The sequence below is a fragment of the Amia ocellicauda genome, chromosome 23 (assembly GCF_036373705.1).
Source record: "Amia ocellicauda isolate fAmiCal2 chromosome 23, fAmiCal2.hap1, whole genome shotgun sequence".
Taxonomy (NCBI): Eukaryota; Metazoa; Chordata; class Actinopteri; order Amiiformes; family Amiidae; genus Amia; species Amia ocellicauda.
The window spans coordinates 17,949,242-17,967,796 of record NC_089872.1 but is presented as its reverse complement, the minus strand read 5'-3'; the positions used below and the strand labels follow the sequence as shown (position 1 = coordinate 17,967,796).

Below are 18,555 nucleotides of genomic sequence, written 5' to 3'. Positions count from 1 at the left end.
GCTGCCTGGCATGCCAGGCCCCAGGTGTTTGGAACCGCTTTCCAAGAACTCTGTTCTTTCTGGATTACTAAGAGCTTCCTTATTAAACTTTCATTAGTTCGCCAGTTCGGCGCTGTGTCAGTGGTCAAGAGCAGACTGCCAGATTAAGGTCAGATTGAGAGAAGGCTTCGAGGAACAACTTGGGGAAAGTTTGCCTCCTTTTCAATTTTCATTAGATTATTTGGCGTGCTAAATCTGTGAATATATGTTCCCACTGTAACTGCATTGGCCACAGACATATTTTTAAATTTGTCGCCCGGAGGCCAATGGGTGGAAGCGTACTCAGGATTGAGCGTACTTTGCAGACCACATGACTCTCATATAATGCAGAGAGAGACTTTTGAGGCACCCCCACAGTCTTGGAGCCTACACTAACCACCCTTTGCAATTTTGCAGAGTGTATTCACTAGGTTCTGACAAGCAGCCCAAACAGAGGCATTTCAGTTTCTTGTAGGCTAGTTGTTATATATTTACTGGTATTAGATTTACTAATGTGAATCATAAATGACAAGGTGAGCAGGCCTCTAAAATCATTTTGATGTTACTGGATGTCTTGCCTCAAATTAGGACAGTACAATTTATTTATTTTACGTTTTTATTAGAAAAGAGTCTATCTTAGCGGCATCAGTCCGGCCCCAGAGACTGTGGCAGTGTGCCAGTGTGCCCCTTTCTAGCATTTTTCAGAGATGGGTCTGAGGTAATCTTGTCAGACTGTTTTGTATTTTGGAGAATCAGAATTGCGCATTTATTTTGGCCTCAATATGTCTGAGGACCTGTGGGAAGTTTGATTTATGAGCATTACTAGTTAATAGTGCTTTTAGGGGTCTGGCGGGCCAGCTTTCTAATCAGGTGCATGTTCAGGGTAATTGGAAGCATGTGAGGGTCTGGGTGATGCAGAAATGAGACTTACAGTGTGTGATATGCATTGGAAAGAGCGAGTCGCTCATTCTGCCAGACACGCGCTTGTTTTTTTTTTTTTTTAGATTTTTCCCTGCCTCCTGCGTACCCAACTTTAGGATTTCTGCACTGAGCAGGTCCAGCAGGGCCCACCTGGGGAACATGCTGGAGAAGTGACTGTTCGAGGTCGGCCCTTTTTGTTTGACATTTGACTGTTTTCTCGCTAATTGTTTTCTCTCCGTCAGATTCCACTCATTCATACCCACTGGGCTTTCATTTTTCCATTTTCATTCCATCTTCTTCCAGATTTAGTTTTGCTTTTACCTGGCAGCTTCCAAGGAGCTTTTGGGATTCTCCTGACCGCTTTTGACGGATTGGCATTTGCTGAGATGCATCTCAGATTGCCAAAGAATATGCCCACAGTAACCAAACTGCACATTATTCCCCCTAGCTGAGCAGGCTCTTCCACGATGATCCCACTAAAAGGGCTTTTTAGGAACCTCAGAAGCTCTTGAATCTCTCAACAGGTACACAAGTTGTACTGTAAATAGGGGAGTTACAGCCTGGCTACCTGGCATTCAGACTTCTCTTCTCCTGCTAGGACCCAGCTGTATAAATGGGTACAAATGTAAGTCTGCTAAATGACAAATAATGTAATGTAATGTAGGACTCAGCGAGTGCCCTTCTTAGTGTGGAGTTGTGTATTTTCTATTCTTTAGTGACTCATGAGGTTCTGAGTCGACACGGAATGAAAAGAAGGCTTAAGACTGCTGTTGGCAGTTAAAAGATCAAACCTGTCGTGATAATTGAGGAGACGAGTGGGTGTTTTAAAAAATAATTTCCCCTTCTCTTTCTTTTCCTCTTTGCACTTGTTTGCCACCCACCGTTATGGTTTTCTCTCTACAGCAGGCTGACACTTCAACCGCCAACAGTGGTTGATGTGGTTACTGTCAGGAGCTGGCATCATGCAGGATAATGAATGTATCCAGGCTGAGGAATCGTAGAGGTCTTCAGTGTTTACCAATCTTGCGTACACCTGACGGAATCCAAACCAGATTGGTTGCTGCAGTGAGATGCCACAGAAAACATGAGGAGCAAGGCTCTGCTTTCTACTCAATGTGACGCACAACAGAGCAGAGCAACAGTCCATTGCAACACAAGGCTTACAATTCCCAACATGCTGCTCAAGGTGTCCCCTTCAGGGCAACCCACCCGGGACCCTGGGAAACAGTAGGGATGTTTTTTCCCATTGCAGCTACTAGAACGATTTACTGAGATAATCAGTAGGCAGCTCCATTTGATCAGAAAGCAACCCCAGGTCCACTGTTGGCCGTATAAAAGGACAACACATGTCATTTATCTACTGAACTAATTTAATTCCATGCACAGAAATGCACATTCAAGTCAAATGAGGCCATTCTGTTCATTTCAGGCTTGGGTGGTTGATTTGCATCTCCAAAACATAACCTGTTTTACTAAATATAATGCACTAGTGTGCTTGCGGTATGTATCAGCACATATCTCCATTTAGGGTTAATGCTTTTTAAAATGCGTCTTATTCTGTTAAAGCTAGAGATCCCTATTCATGCGAGCCACAAAGCGGCCTTGTTTTTGTTAACCTCAGATGTCCTGATTTCAGCTCGGGCTGATTTACTGCCATCTATTGTTCCATTTGTTGAAGTCGACGACAGAAGTGATTTGCTATTGTGTTAAATGTGTTAAAGCCTTTTTAACAAAGCCGTTCTGTGAGAGAAACGGTAGTGAGACGGAGTCAGGAATGTGTTGAGCCGGGCCGGAGTTTATGTCACATTTCATTGAATTTGGCAGCAAAGGCTACAGGGGTTTAACTACCTCACAGCCTGGAATTCTCTAGAAAGACGTTTCTAATACTGTGATAATGAAGAATAATACACTGCTGGTCTCAGGAAATAATCATTTAAAGGGTGCAGGCCGTGCATCTAGATTTACACCCCCAAAAATAGCAATTAGCACTGTGGCTGAATATAATTTTTCTAGATGTGTGCCTGTGCAATCCCTTTACAAAAGTGTGTTTACATTATGTTGCCCTTTATAAACTAAAAGAACAAGTAAACTATTTTGCTGTTTACATTTCAGTTGGACTTTTTAATTCCTATAAAGGCTGTAGGGAATATTATAGTGTGTTTGTAGCTTATAGTGTTTAATATGAAGTGCCATATTAAAAATGCTTGACTAATATTATTTAGAAAACACCTGATGGAAAAAAATGCCAGCTGCCTCTGATGATACAGATCAGGCCTAAACAAAGCTTTGGTCTTGAAGATTAAACCCTGACTTCAAAAAGCTTTTTTTCTGGCTTTGCGTAAGTGCTAGAATTGGAAGCTGGTTTTGTGGCGCAGTGTTATTGTGCAGATAATGAGATGTTTGAGAGAGGCGAATGTGTTACCCCACTCATTAACAGCCAACCTCGGCAGATCTGGTGTCTTGGCGGCCGGCGTGAAATTCATCGGCTACTGACATTCGATTTTATCCTTCATCGTGTGATTCTGCTCCCGAGCTTTCGGCAAGTTTCGACTTAAGTCTGCTCTACTTTATCGTTTCGTTTTCCGCTTTAAAACAGTTTTTATGATTCATCCATCATGTCCTCCTTCACAGCTACCTTCCTGCCCTGCAGACACAGGCTCTCATCAGGGGAAAGGCAACTCTCTTAGGATTGCGCCGTGAGGAAGGCCAACATTAGGGTGAAGACTAAGCGTCCAGATGTGATCAAGCTCCCCTCACCCACTTCCTGTTGCCGCACTGGGGCTCAGACTGCTGCAGGTGGCAGTTCATCTTAGTCTGTTTGGCTCTACTCTCCTACTTAAAGCAGGATTTAAACATGTCAAGGCTATTCCTGTTATGGTTCTTTATACAATAATACAATACAATATTACTTTATTGTCCACACAAGGTGGAAATTTGCCTTTGGTCTCACTCAGTTAAAAATACAACAACATATACAGGGCAATCATTTTAGCTCTCTAATGTTTCTCCAAACCATTCACTTCCTTGTGCGGCCGTAGAAGCAGGGTGGTACTTCTGTGAATGAGCCTTTTAAATCCCATACCTTTGTATTCTGTGGAGAAGCACTGTCCAATTTCCCTTGGGCTATACAGGAAGGTGCGCTTCGAAGAGGGAAGAAAGCCTTTTAGTGCAACTTGGCATGAATTATTTTTCTTCCATTCAGTTTGTGCTCAGTGTAGGTGTAACACCATTGTGGGCAGGCCAGCAGGTGTTTCTTGTGAAGTGTTAACACAGCGCTCACAAACAGATCATAAACCAAAAGGAAACAGACAAACAAGCAGAAAACATGCAACCTCATTAGGGTGACTTATTGCCAGCTGTATGGGGTGTACTAAAAAGATGACTCATAGTTTATGGTAAAGTGCTACAGCTGGTATTGTGTCCAGTAACGTGTCCCTTGACACGGAGTGCAATTTTGTTTACAAATAAATAAAATCGCCAACGTTTGTGGCTCTTGGATAACAAAGTATCCATAAATCATGCATTCCAGGGCCCTAATTAATTGAGTTTCTTGTTTGGTGTGCTTTACGTTATTAGTTATGTTCATGTAACTAATTGGGTTCCTTGGCGTGGAAGAATGTGTGGCGTAGGAAAAGCCCCAGTACAGGCCTGGGTGATGCAGAGCGAAAGCCCAGTGCTTTATGCATCGGTGGAAGGTTTTGTATCCAACAGGGCACTTGCAAAGGTTTTCCTTTCCAGTCAATTACTTTTTATCAACTGTTTAAACTCATCAGGATCTCCATTTGTGATGTAGGGGTCTGTTTTTATGAAGTCAATGAGTCCGCTTTATTACAGGGGGAGAGTTTTCATGAAGTCTATGAAATAATATCAATAAACAATAATAGCTTTTTCAAGAGAGAATTCTTTTTGGTTCGTTTTTTTGTAATAATAATAATAAAAAATGCCCTTTTTGATTGCCCATTCTCTCGGCACTCTCATTCGCTACCCACAGTGAATGTTTACATTCCCCCAGGCGGGGTGGATTTGACCCCCATCCCATGTGTTAATAATGGTTTAGTGGCAGATATTGAGCTCCATTTCCCCCTGCACCTCCATGAGCTTTTGGGCTTGACTGGTGGCGCTTTGGTGGAAAGGACCTCGATCATTTCCCTTTGGGTCTTTACGGGATATTCGTGGTTTCAGCAGAAGAACTGTCTGCCATAACAGCAACCTCAGACCTCCAGGACATACCCCCATCCTCCCAACTACTAGGTATCCCCAACGAGAAATGCAAATCAATGCAAATAAGGTTTTGAGTGCCATATTTATCCCACCCTTAACGAGGAGGAGCAACAGCAGGCGGAGTTTTACAATAGAGACATGTACTGCATTGGTCTTGAAGTGACAGTTTGATTTATAATCCCTTCCCCCATGCCACTGACACATTTTTTTCTAAATACACAGGAGGCTGAGATTCTGTTTTTCTTTCCCAAGAACTGTATCAAGAGCCTGCCAAAAGACTTCCACAAAACGGCCTTGTGCTGTAATTATTGTAAAATACTTTTGGAATATCTTGTTAATATTAAAATTTAGATTTTCTTCATTTTTTTCTCTTCTTAGTCTTCTTCTTTTTAATAAATAATACTTTCTTTAGTGCAAGGCTAGTGTGGTCTGCCGTGCGCGCGCGTGTGTAGACTAGCCGGGGCTGCAGAGGAAATTCCTTTGTGGATGACTAAGCTTTGGGTGACTGACAATCCTCACAGAGCGAGCACACACTCGGGGCTGGCCTGCACACAGACCCTCGATTCAGACGGCAGCACCTTTAAGCCCTCAAATCATAATTGTTATTCCTAGAAAATGTAATGTGTTCGCTCCAGAAACCAGAGCCGCCTTCACGCGAGCAGTTTTGGGAGCTGCTGTACTTTATTTGCAGATGTCGTGAAGACTGAGTCCGATTTCGCAGAAAGAGAAACAGCCGAGAGTGTCACAGTTAAGAGAAGGCAGCATAAATATCAGCTCTGTTTGACAACAAGTTTGTCGGGGGGGGTTTTGACAGCAGGAGACATGGTTTCTTCTATTCAGGTGCATTGAAACATTATTGAGGTGTAATAATCTACCAGTTATTACCAGCTTATAACCACCTAACAGGCCTGTCATTTAACATGCTACCAAATCTGCAATGCATTCACGTACAAACATGCTCCTGGCCTACAAACACTAAATTAAATTAAACTGAAACACACCTCCCTCCTGTTCTCGCTGGTCAGTCTGTGGTACGAAGAGTTTGTCAGTTCTCCCTTCTGTCTATCCGAAACAAGTCCTTACTGCTCTGTTTTGTCCCGTCTTGGTTGTAGTTGTGTGCCACTTACCCTGCATGAATGGCGGACAGTGCAGTGCCAGGGACAAGTGCCAGTGCCCACCGAACTTCACGGGCAAGTTCTGTCAGCTCCCCGTGCAGAATGGTCAGTCCCGACACCAGTCGCAGCAGTACCAGAAACACCAAGCGCACCAGACCCATCAGACCCACCAGCAGCATCAGCAGGTGTCCATGAGCCACAGCCAGACGTCCCAGGTCCTCTCTACACACACACTGCCTCTCACCTTCGGGGGCCAGAACAGCAGGCAAGGTATGGAGATCCTCAAGTGGACGAGCGATGCGCAATTTCTATCGTCTGTCTTTTTTCTCTGTAAATCGAGCCTTGTTAGTGTCTGTGAATGAGGAATATGAGTCAGGGAATAAATATCGAATTAAATTCTGTTACAGCTTACATTAAACACGAACTCAGTGGGAAATAATGTATAATTGCTTTGGAATTTGTAGACACCTGTTACTTAGCCGTTTTCACTCCCTTGATAACCAGAATGAAATCTCATATTTTAGCTGTTGTATATTAACTGCTCTGGATGTCGTAGCACCTTTCAAAAGCAGCGTTCGTTTTGACTTGTGATTTAACCCAGGGACAGGTCCAGTCGTCTCTGAGACTCTGTCCAGGAGCCGCTGTGTAATTGCTATATGATGTGTCTTTGTTGAGCAGTGCGTACATATGGCTTCTGTCAGATCCTGTGGTTTGCACTGCTTTATACAATTGTTATATCAAATGTCTTTAATGATAATTGTTTTTTATTAAGTTCTCTGGTTTGTAATCTGGAAATGGATAACCGAAAGCAGATGTCCGCCTTCAGACATGTGCTCTATCTGTCTCTGTTAATAAACACTTCACTTTTTCCTTGTATTTTGGTCATTTTCCTTTTTTGCTGACCCTCTTCCTCATTCCCTCTATCCTTCCCTTCCTCTTCCTCCTCCTCCTCCTCCTCCTTGTCCTCCGCCTGCTCTTTCCACAGTGAAGTTCGCCCCCAACATTGTGAACATCCACGTCAAGCACCCCCCCGAGGCCTCTGTGCAGATCCACCAGGTCTCCCAACTGGACGCCAATGGACAGAAAGTCAAAGGGTCGCAGTCGGGCCACTACACGTACTACGGGGAGACCTCCCAGAAAGGCCAGCACAACCACAACGTTGTCTACCCCAACCAGCAGACATTCGTCCACCACTACCCTGTCGCTGCCAAAAACCAACTGGGACGCTGCTTCCAGGAGACTGCTGGCACTCAGGTGAGAGAGTAGAGGGGTGTAAATGCCACCAACTGGACTTAGACATGATCCCGCTGGCAATTAGAGTGACGTGAGTCTGCTGGAGGATGTCTAGACAACCGTAGACAAAATCGGTACAGTTAGCATAGACTGTTTGTCTTAGATTTTTTGGCACCTCAATACTTTCAACAGAGCAGGTATTCTCAGAGGAAACATGTGATCCCCCCCCCCAAACAACCCTGCTTGGAAAACAGCTGCTGTGGAGCGAATCATCTGTGTCCTATTCCTGTAGAAATAGAGAGACTCGGCCTCAGTAGTCACTCTGATCTAGTGAGAGAGGACTGGTTTGGCCCATAAATAAATACAACTGCATTGTTTTTACTGAACACGAAAAAATAAATGTTTCTGCTTTAAGGAAACCGAACAATAGATGCAGCAGTCAAAACATCGCATGAGTTGCGTGTTGATTTCGCAAAGCATACCCGTTCCTCCACTAGTGTTCGGGAACAAACCTAATCTTAATTGGTAACACTCAGTAACTCATCATTTGATCCTAACTGGAATGTAAATGTGCCTGGTATTGTTACAGTCCTCTCTGGGGTTATGCTGTTTAAATGAAAATAATCTCGCTGATGGAAGCGTTCTCTGTATCGTCAACCCCCTCCCCTCAAGTTGTTTAAAACTAGCTGCTTTCATTTGTATGATAATAGGGGTGTGTTGTGTTTATTATAGGAGCAACTGCTTAGAAATGGCACTTGTTATAATTTGCAGCAGTAGTAGCTTTCAGTATGGCTCTGGAGTCTTTTCTTGTGTGTTTGGTTTAAATTTACTGTTATAGTTATAGCTGCTAGACAAATCCACACTAGCTGCCTGTGCTGTGTGTTTTCTTATCTATATGTTATTTTGAGTAGGCTGTAGATTTCCTAAAGCATTTTAAGAGGCTCGCAGCCCTGAAGTGACAGCTCCGTAATGTGGAAGACCATAATGTATACCCTGTAGCTGTGAATGTGAACCCCACACGGCGAGTTATGCTATAGGAAGGTCTCCTGAACGATGGCAGATCATCCAGTAACCTGCCACAGAGATAGAGCTGTAATCTCGGTGCTTTGCTCTGTAATTACAGTGTGGCAAAGCTCTCCCGGGCCTCTCCAAACAGGACGACTGCTGCGGATCTGTGGGCACGTCCTGGGGTTTCCACAAGTGCCAGAAATGTCCCAAAAAAACCTGTAAGTCGTGTGTTTGTTGCTTTCTAACATCCATGTCTATCCTGAATCTGTATATAAATTGTTTTATTATTATTAATTCATTTTTTCCTTGAGTGTCTGGCCTCAGTCTATAAATCCTCACACAAAGGGATACATGTTTAATTCCTTTAGGTCTTATTAGTACCCGTTATTTCATGCTTCATGCATTATGGGAATAATGGCTTAATTCGACGCAGTGCCCAACTGCCCTGGCTTTCTTTTTCATTAGTAGTTCACAAAGCCTTTACAGGGCCGTGGCTGTGAGACTCTGCTGAATCTGAGAAAAGTCATAAAAAATAATAGGTGGGGTGAATTTATACTGGGTGTATTGGAATTTTTTATTTCGCTGCGTTTGCTTCGGTGTAAACCATCTCTGTCTCCTGTTTAGCAGTCCCACTCACCGTCACGGCGCACTGGTAATAGTAACCCCGGGGGCGCAGATCTCTAATTACATGCACCTAATAACTCATAATTAGGTGGTATTCCGTGTTGACATTTAAACGCCCTTCAGTGCGCGATGACGCTGGTGGGGAACCTACCTGTCGGAAGGTGCATTCATCAATAAAATCAGTACTGTGCAGATGCGTTTTTTTTTTTCCCCCACTCTATCGCTACAGAACAATACATCTGCACCTTCCAGAGCTTCCAGAAAAACATTTTTACAGCTTGAGACAGAACGGAGGAGGGGAAAAAAAAACTGACATTCTCTTATTACATAAAAATCTGCGTGTGCTGACTCACTCACCCACCCGAACACCGAAAAAACCTCATTCCAGTAATGAGCTCAATCCACAGAAACAGTCTCCGGGCCCCTCCGGGCCTCGCTGCTGACTCACTCCATGGCATTATTTTTAATTTGGCCTTTGGTGTCAATCCTCCCTGTACGAGTAGCCCGTGACGTTTTGACGTTTGTTTAATCTATATATGGGAACTCAAATCATCCGCACACATGCCAGGTCAGATTTTTCTTTTCCGTGAGAATCTGTGAGTGAATATTTATAACTCGACTCCACTGCACATTTCTGCTTGTCCCAATTGATCTGCCTTTTTGGTTGAACCGATTTTTAGGAATCTATAAGAAATCTGTCACATAAGTAGGGGATCATGCTAACATAGGAAAGGGTTCATTAAGTGTTTGGCCTGTGGTATGACTATACTTTGCAAGGTTCTTTCTATTTGAAGTAACCATGTGAAATATTGTTTTCTTTAATTTTTTCTTTACTTTTAAAAGTACCGACATTTAAGTAATGTCTGAAAAAACTGGATGATAACCCCCGAAAAACGACTCTGTTCTTTGCATTGTCTGTGCTGTGCGCGTTTGACTCGGACAGCTCTAGACAGATGCGTAAAGCACTCAGCGGTAATAAAAGTTGATCGTTTTGAATAGTGTCCCTCGCCCTGTGTGTTCAGAAATAAAAGCGGTTGTGTCACTTCATGTTTATTTTAGTAACATCTCTGTGAAAACCCCAAATCTTTCCCTGCTTATTTAATTCCCACATGATTGTCTTTCACTCCCAGTAGTGGCTTTGGCTATTTTTAAAGCGGTTGTTACCGTGTGGGGAAAGAAAAGGTCAGGCTGGAAGCAGCAATTAGTAGTTTTGTCATTCTAGCTTTACCCCTGGGAACCGGCTGGATCCCCTGTGTGGACTGGTGTGTTTTTATTTCTTCTGCATGGAAAATTGTTTAACTAGGAGGTCTCGAATGATCTTTACCACCTCAGAAATGAGAAACACCTTAGTCATTCCAGAAAGACTAAAACAAAACATTGACCTCCTCTTCAACACCCTCATATCATGAAATAAATTGTCGTTTAATTTTCTTCTATATTTGAAGTTGAATTTAACTGACATTATTCTATTGATTTGCCGTGCATCTAATAGTTGTTTTAGAAAATGTTGCAATATTAAAAGCATGTCATGGGGAACGGCCTCTTCCCTTCCGGCTGGTAGCGTGACAGACCCTCTCTCAGCTGTCCTCTCGGGTACGGTGAGATCTGGCGAAGTTACCGAACAGAATCGGTCTTCGGGCGCGATGTGGTCGGCTCAAGAGAGGAGAGGCTGGCGTGGGAGTCTGCATCTCAAACTGTGTTCCATTGTGCACCGGAGACGGTTACAGCTGGTAAATAAATAAGCTTACAGGAACACAAACATGGTCTTGTTAGGACTGTATAAGAAATCGCCTTTTGGGTATTTATGTGCTATTCAGCTTCATCTGTGGTAAAGCCCACTAGCGCTTTGTCCTTTTCTTTTCCTTTCCCAGCAACCAGTGTTTTAAATTAGTTTAATAATACCTTTCAGGCCCAAAGTGTGTGTTTTGATATGGGGTTTGCAGGCTGGGAAACACCGTTTAGCAGCTCTCAAATGTAGTGCTTACTGCCCGGAGGCTTTTTCTTGTTGTTCGTCTTTTCCTGTGATTTGAACAAAACCAGCGTATTCCTTAACAGATGTTGGTGCAATGAAACCAATTCATGTCAACGTTTAAAGGTTTAAAATCAAATCGCATGTTTATGTAGCTTTTAGACTCTCTTTATTTTTTTAAAACTAGAGTTAGAAATCTAGTTTCTGTCAAAGCAATGCATGCCGGCACAGCATCAGTCCTCACGGGGAGTGCGGTATGCAGCACCATAAATTGTGTTTGTGTTACACCCTTGAACTAATTACACAACGGGAGTTTTCTTCCCCCATTATAAACACAGGATCCCAAAAGCTTAATGGGAATCCCAGAGTAATTAGCAGTCGGCTGCCATGATGGAATAGAAGCTGTTTGGTTCCCAGTTGTCCTCGGGGGGGCTGCAACGGAAGGCCCCTGTCTCGAGGACGGGACGATGTTGAATTGGAGGCAGGCGCAGCAGTCACTCACATTTCACATGGGGGCAGTTTTAAATTTGCCGAGAAGAGAATAACATTTACAGCACTCTACTGTGCAAACCTCTGTGGGAAACATGACATCTTTTCTCAGGGCAAACATTTTAAAAATGACTTCCTGTCAGAGTCAGTGTGGGTTCAGGCCAGGGGCATTATAATCCAACTGAACTGCTGTCACGCATTCCTGAGTGAAACAAATAAATGCCAACAGAGCAGGGGGGAGAGGAGGGGGTGGGTAATAAAATAGCCATCCCTTGATCCCCCACTGTTTGATTTTGTGCATTTTTGTTCTACAATGTCATACTTATTTAATATTAGCAGGGGTTCCCATGGTTTTGTAAGGTTTGATAAGAAAGACTGGCACCTGCTGTGCCATGTGGTGAATCTCTCTCCTCTCTCCTCTCTCCTCTCCTCTCTGCTACAGTCCCAGGCAGGCTACACCTATTGTAGTCACTGGGTTAGACTTTGCAAGAGTCAGGTTATAGTAGAATTGGTCCCATTGTTTTTGAGAGGTTTGCCAGGGCACAGAGCAAATACTCAGACAAGGTGTAATCTGAAATTCTGAAAAAATACAAACCTAAAGGATAAAGTCTTGTATTATTTGTCTGTAAAACAGCAAGATCTTGTTAGGCACTAATAAAAGTTTCAGAAATGGCCCAGCTCAAAATAAGCAGCAGATGTTCCTGTTCCTCCAGCTATCCCCCTGACAGGACCGAGGCACGCGATGGACTGCCCTCAGGGATACAAGAGGATCAATAACACCTATTGCCAAGGTACGAACTCCAGCCTGCCAACTGTAACCCTTCTTTATTGCATCATTGTGAATCACATGAAAATACAACACAGGCAGTATTCCTGATGTTTTGACAAACTTTAAACAATGGTTTGATGCTAATAATTAAGATGGAAGAAAACTGCAAAACTAGGCCTGTGTTTGACATGCATATCATTTTCTTCATCTGCTCCCCGCCGCAGATTTTAAAACTTCAGAACACCCTATGCTGGGAGTTATGAAATATTTCTGTTTTAGACTCAAGCATGTTGCCGAAGTCTGCAAACTGTGGGGAATATCAGTTGATTTTTCATTTCTTCAGTCATGTGCCAGCTGCCATTTGGGGACTCTCTGGAGTCACTCCATGAGAAGTGAAACACCTATTTTTATTTATTTTTTTAATGATCAATCCTGTTTTTGCCAGATTTATACACTGAGTGGCGAGAAAGAGCTGGTGCTATATCTGACTGACTTCTCTAATCAGTGTTGAATTTGGATATAATAGCTGGGGATGACTTCAATATATCAGGGCTGGCAACCAGGCACCTTCCAACAGTATTACAGTAAATCAGCAGTTGTACACCACAGGTTTTAACTCTGTACAATCCAGAATCTCTTGATCAATGGTATCTGTAAACCTATCTCTGAGAGAGAGGACTCCAGTTCATACCTGGCTGTATAACAGTGTGTTTCACCTGCAGAGGACTGTATCTCGATAAGGCAGTAAGTGGCCACATGTATGAGATCCATCCCTGTCTGGAATTTTATAAAAATAAGAACGGGACAAGCGCAGCACATGACAGCTGAGCTCAAAGGAGAGAAAGAAACAAGAAAAACAACTACGCTCAGCCAGGCCCAGACTGTTCTCGGCAGAGTGTCGTGACTCCATATAATTCACGGCATCCTGTTCACTTATTATTGTTTCCCGTTCATTTTGTAGAAACTCAATATGTATTTTTATTAATTGCTTTACTGTACTGTAATATCTCTAATAAAAGCATATTCATGGAGTTTGAGGAGGAGGGATCAGGCTACAGCTGGAGAATGACTTACAGATGTGGATACCTGAGACTGTACCTTCGAGTTCTTGTTATTGATGGGGGGTTAGTCTAGGTGGGCAGTAGTAGTCTTGATTAATCTCGCGTGCATAAACATGTCATGAACCTAAGTGACAGCTGTTGGTCAATCTCGGGATGCCCAGGTGCAGGCGCTGCCCTGATTTATAAGCGGACCTCTTATCATTTCTCTAATAACAGTGGACAGTAACTGTAATGTGCCTGAAGCACACAGTCATCTGCGCGCAAGTTCAGTTCAGCAGCTCTCCATATAATTGTGCTAAATCCAGTTATTTTCTGGCCTGTGTGGGTAATTACTCTTTCAGTTGCATGATTGATTACAGAGGTGGGTATTACCTGAAACAGGAAACCCCAGCTGTCCAGTAGACAGTAGTTTTAATAAACAGCCATTATATATGTATATCTCCCTCAGCTCCAAACATACCAAACATACAGGTTAACTGAAACCATATAAAGCTGACACAGCATTTGTGGGGGAAACCTCCTGACTTTGATGAACCCCCCTTGACTAAATACACACCTGGCTGCAATTTCCATGCAGAACACAAGCAGGAACGACCTCTAGCTGGGCTACTCTCTTTTTCATTATGAAGGGACGCAAGGGAGCACCACAGACATCAGCCCTTAGTCTTGCCCGAGAGCTGGCAATGGATCCAGCATATAGACTTCTCTGCCAAACAGCCGTGGGTCACTCTTCTTCAATCACAATGTTTTCACTCAGCTAGACTGGGCTACCGTCACGTGCCGTGATTGATAATGATAGCATCAGTGCAATAACGTGTTGATGCACAAGTAGCATTGCGAAATGTGTCGGATGAAGGAGCTCTGCCAACACTGAAGAGAGGTACTGCAGACTGCTATTGATCTTCATAATCACCTTCTTCAACACGGGCCAGGACTCGTCCGCTCTCAGAAACGATCCTTGCTAGATTAAAAACACTTCACTGCTCAGATCTTCGTTTCATTGCCGACATTTTGGAATGAACCCAGGATTGATTGCATTATCAAGATTGCAGATTACTTACTATTCTCTGAACGTACACATCAGTTACCTCTTGCTCTTTCTTATAATATAGCATCAAGCTGTTTGCATCCCTCCGGTAGTTCAGAAACAATCAGTTGTGGTCTTTTTTCTGTAATTTACCAGACTACTTTAAATGAGTTGACAAATCATCGTTATGATCGGTGGACAGGCAGACCATGTGGCTTGTATCAGTGGAGGCTTCCTCAGCCCTTTTTGAAAAGCATATACCATAGTAGTTCTGTATCAGAGATTATTTTATTATTATTTGTAATGAATTTTAAATAAATCACTCCCTAAATGTTTTTCCCTCATAAAATCAGTCTTTAAACAAATGTGAAATTCCGAATACCTGCCATCAGCAAAGTTGTGTGGCATGATGCCTCATATTTCCCTGGAGTTGTGTCTGTCTGATCGTATACAGTTATGATGGAAGTAAATTGAGGAGAAGGACCTTCCAACTCCATTTCTGTTTGAGACGTAATGAAATTCTCATCTCACCGAGTCTTTTGGTACAGATGAGTTACTCTAGCTTTTACATAAGGCTTCTCAGAATGTCAGTGGAGGACGTTTTATTTTCTAATTCCCTCAAAATACCCAGAGGGCCAAATGATCCAAGACTTTAATTACAAACTGCAATACTATTCTGAGAAAGACATGAGCTTTTCTTTTATTTTTTTATTGCCCTTTCCAATTAATCTCAACAGCTGCTGATTTTTAAATTTATATTTTTTATTATATATATATCATTGTTAAATATTTAGATTTTCTGAGGAATGCTCAAGATGTTTATTAGACTCGCATCCTAGACCTTGCTGTTTTATTGATATTGAAATGCTGTAAGTTGTACCAGGGCTGTTGCGGACCTCGATCATTGCATGATGTTGAATGGAAATGTGATATAATATGTATACTTGGCAAAGCAACATAAATACACATGAATAATATATTACTGTCAAACTGCAATTACTATAGTGTTCTCATTAATCCTAAATATTAAAATTGAATATGCCTTCCAGAAAGTGCATATGTTGGTTGGAGACTGATTTGAACTCTCTGCTTTCTTTTTGGTTCTGTTCACAGATATCAATGAGTGCCACCTGCAGGGCGTGTGTACAAACGGAGAGTGCCTGAACACCATTGGCAGCTACAGGTGCTTCTGTAAGGCAGGTTACATGCCAGACGCCTCGCTTTCCAACTGTATACGTAAGTCCCTGAGCAGAGGACTGAGGTTCTTGTGCGTCACTCCAACTGCTGTGTTGTGATGAATGTGTTCCTTGCAACTAAATGCAATTACTTTGGTCATTGTTTGTTAATTTGTTTAATGTAAGGTATTCATAGATATGATTAGCTAATTTCACTTCAAAGCACTGCGCCTCTTGGGTTTCAGTGTTAACATGCTGTGAGGTTAAGGAGGGGATGGTGTGGAGCTGAGCCTGGCAAAGTCCTGACTGCATGGGTACAGATGCCTTACAGGCGACCGCTGCTTCCGCAACATTTCCAAACTCCAGTATTACCCTGCATTCATGTAATGTGGGAATTATGGTAGAAACCACTTACTTGGTCGGAGCAACAACCTGAGTGTTCCCGCAATTGACCCAGGCTGAACCCATTCAGATGCTAAGATGGAGGTTTTCCGTAGACTTTGTTTTATGCTCGTAATAATTATCATCAGATTTCTCACAGTTACAACATACTATGTTCTTTTCAAAGACATTGAACAGCAATTAATGTATGCTTTTACTTACACTTTACAACCGAATTTGATGACATGTGTCCTGTTGTTTGATAAGATTTAAGTGTTTGTGACGTCAGAATTATTCAAGTGGGAGAAATTGCGGTACATCTCCAAAGTCTGAGTTCACGAGTAGTATTTATGACCTGGAAGCTGACGTGAAAGTCGGGAGCTCATATTTACCTTCCTTCCCAAATGACGTGAACGCAGCATTACTTCCTCCCTGATTTTTATTTAAAATAATTCCAATCTGTCAAAGGCTCTCTGGGCTGTCACTCTGCTTAGTCATGCCTTCAAGCAGATGTAAATGACCCAATTAGTAAAGCGAGCTTTTGCTAACCAACTCTGTTAGGACAGAACTGCTCCAGGGGCAGAACGTATATGATGCATCTGATTGGTTACTTACCTTTAGGAGGAGGGACATATATGATACAACATTAGTTTTGAAACTTGAAAGGTTAGAATTATTTAAGGAAAATAAAATATTTTTCTGGACTTCACACGCTCCTGATGCCAGGGCATTATAATACTACTGAACCGCTGTCACGCATTCCTGAAAAGAAAAAGTAAATGCAAAAAGAGCAGGGGGGAGAGGAGGGGGTGGGTAATAAAATAGCCATCCCTTGATCCTCCACTGTTTGATTTTGTGCTTTGTTCTACAATGTCATACTTATTTAATATTAGCAGGGGTTCCCATGGTTTTGTAAGGTTTGATAAGAAAGACTGGCACCTGCTGTGCCATGTGGTGAATCTCTCTCCTCTCTCCTCTCTCCTCTCCTCTCTGCTACAGTCCCAGGCAGGCTACACCTATTGTAGTCACTGGGTTAGACTTTGCAAGAGTCAGGTTATAGTAGAATTGGTCCCATTGTTTTTGAGAGGTTTGCCAGGGCACAGAGCAAATACTCAGACAAGGTGTAATCTGAAATTCTGAAAAAATACAAACCTAAAGGATAAAGTCTTGTATTATTTGTCTGTAAAACAGCAAGATCTTGTTAGGCACTAATAAAAGTTTCAGAAATGGCCCAGCTCAAAATAAGCAGCAGATGTTCCTGTTCCTCCAGCTATCCCCCTGACAGGACCGAGGCACGCGATGGACTGCCCTCAGGGATACAAGAGGATCAATAACACCTATTGCCAAGGTACGAACTCCAGCCTGCCAACTGTAACCCTTCTTTATTGCATCATTGTGAATCACATGAAAATACAACACGGGCAGTATTCCTGATGTTTTGACAAACTTTAAACAATGGTTTGACGCTAATAATTAAGATGGAAGAAAACTGCAAAACTAGGCCTGTTTGACATGCATGTTTGACTGACTTCTTTAATCTGTGTTTAATTTGGACATGATACAAGGGGATGACTTCAATACATCGGTTGGAGACTGATTTGAACTCTGCTTTTTTGTTGGTTCTGTTCACAGATATCAATGAGTGCCACCTGCAGGGCGTGTGTACAAACGGAGAGTGCCTGAACACCATTGGCAGCTACAGGTGCTTCTGTAAGGCAGGTTACATGCCAGACGCCTCGCTTTCCAACTGTATACGTAAGTCCCTGAGCAGAGGACTGAGGTTCTTGTGCGTCACTCCAACTGCTGTGTTGTGATGAATGTGTTCCTTGCAACTAAATGCAATTACTTTGGTCATTGTTTGTTAATTTGTTTAATGTAAGGTATTCATAGATATGATTAGCTAATTTCACTTCAAAGCACTGCGCCTCTTGGGTTTCAGTGTTAACATGCTGTGAGTTTAGGTGTGGAGCAGAGGTTGGCACAGATCTGACTCCGAGGGGCATCTGAGAGTAGATATAAAGCCCATGTCTGGGAGTCTCGTCCGAGGGAAGGTTGTTTTCTGATTTGCATCCCCTTCAGAAAAAACAAACAATGCTAGATCTCCCGGGGTTGTAAAATTAAAGTTATTAATTGTGTCAGTGGGTCTTCTTAATGGAGGAGATGTTCAACATAACCATGCCAGCATGAAAATCAGGTAACTGCTCCAAATAAGGTTGTGCAATAAGTGTGTTGATTCACCTGCGATCTTCATATCTTATTTATTGTCTTCGTAATGAATACAGAGCGGTCATTTATCACCTGTGGAAGTAATCGGGGTCTTCAGCTTTCCCTGTAGACAAATAATTGAGTGCCCGATCCTTACAGCATGGGTTCCTCCACAGGGACCTGCAGTGTTTCATCCTCTTACATGTTTTATGAATTTAAATTTGGTAGAATATCTTATTGTTTTGCCTGCCCTGCATGAATGCCTGAAATGACTGATGACAGATATTTGTTTTATTTTAATTTATCTTTGCAATCTGCTGGCTGATGTGTTTTTTGTGT

The 18,555-nt window shown here is 42.6% G+C and overlaps 1 protein-coding gene across 5 annotated transcripts in view; it reads left to right on the top strand.

Moving 5' to 3' along the window:
- Positions 1-18,555, top strand: part of ltbp1 (latent transforming growth factor beta binding protein 1) — an 81,230-nt gene that overhangs the window by 27,435 nt on the left and 35,240 nt on the right. For 4 of the 5 annotated variants that reach the window (XM_066697121.1, XM_066697123.1, XM_066697122.1 and 1 more), the window contains exons 6-12: positions 6,273-6,545; positions 7,261-7,529; positions 8,632-8,734; positions 12,312-12,389; positions 15,569-15,691; positions 17,282-17,359; positions 17,644-17,766. In XM_066697121.1, coding sequence (XP_066553218.1) covers positions 6,273-6,545; positions 7,261-7,529; positions 8,632-8,734; positions 12,312-12,389; positions 15,569-15,691; positions 17,282-17,359; positions 17,644-17,766 — 1,047 coding nt within the window. The remainder of the gene's footprint in view (positions 1-6,272; positions 6,546-7,260; positions 7,530-8,631; positions 8,735-12,311; positions 12,390-15,568; positions 15,692-17,281; positions 17,360-17,643; positions 17,767-18,555) is intronic. The other variant, XM_066697120.1, reaches the window with a different exon arrangement.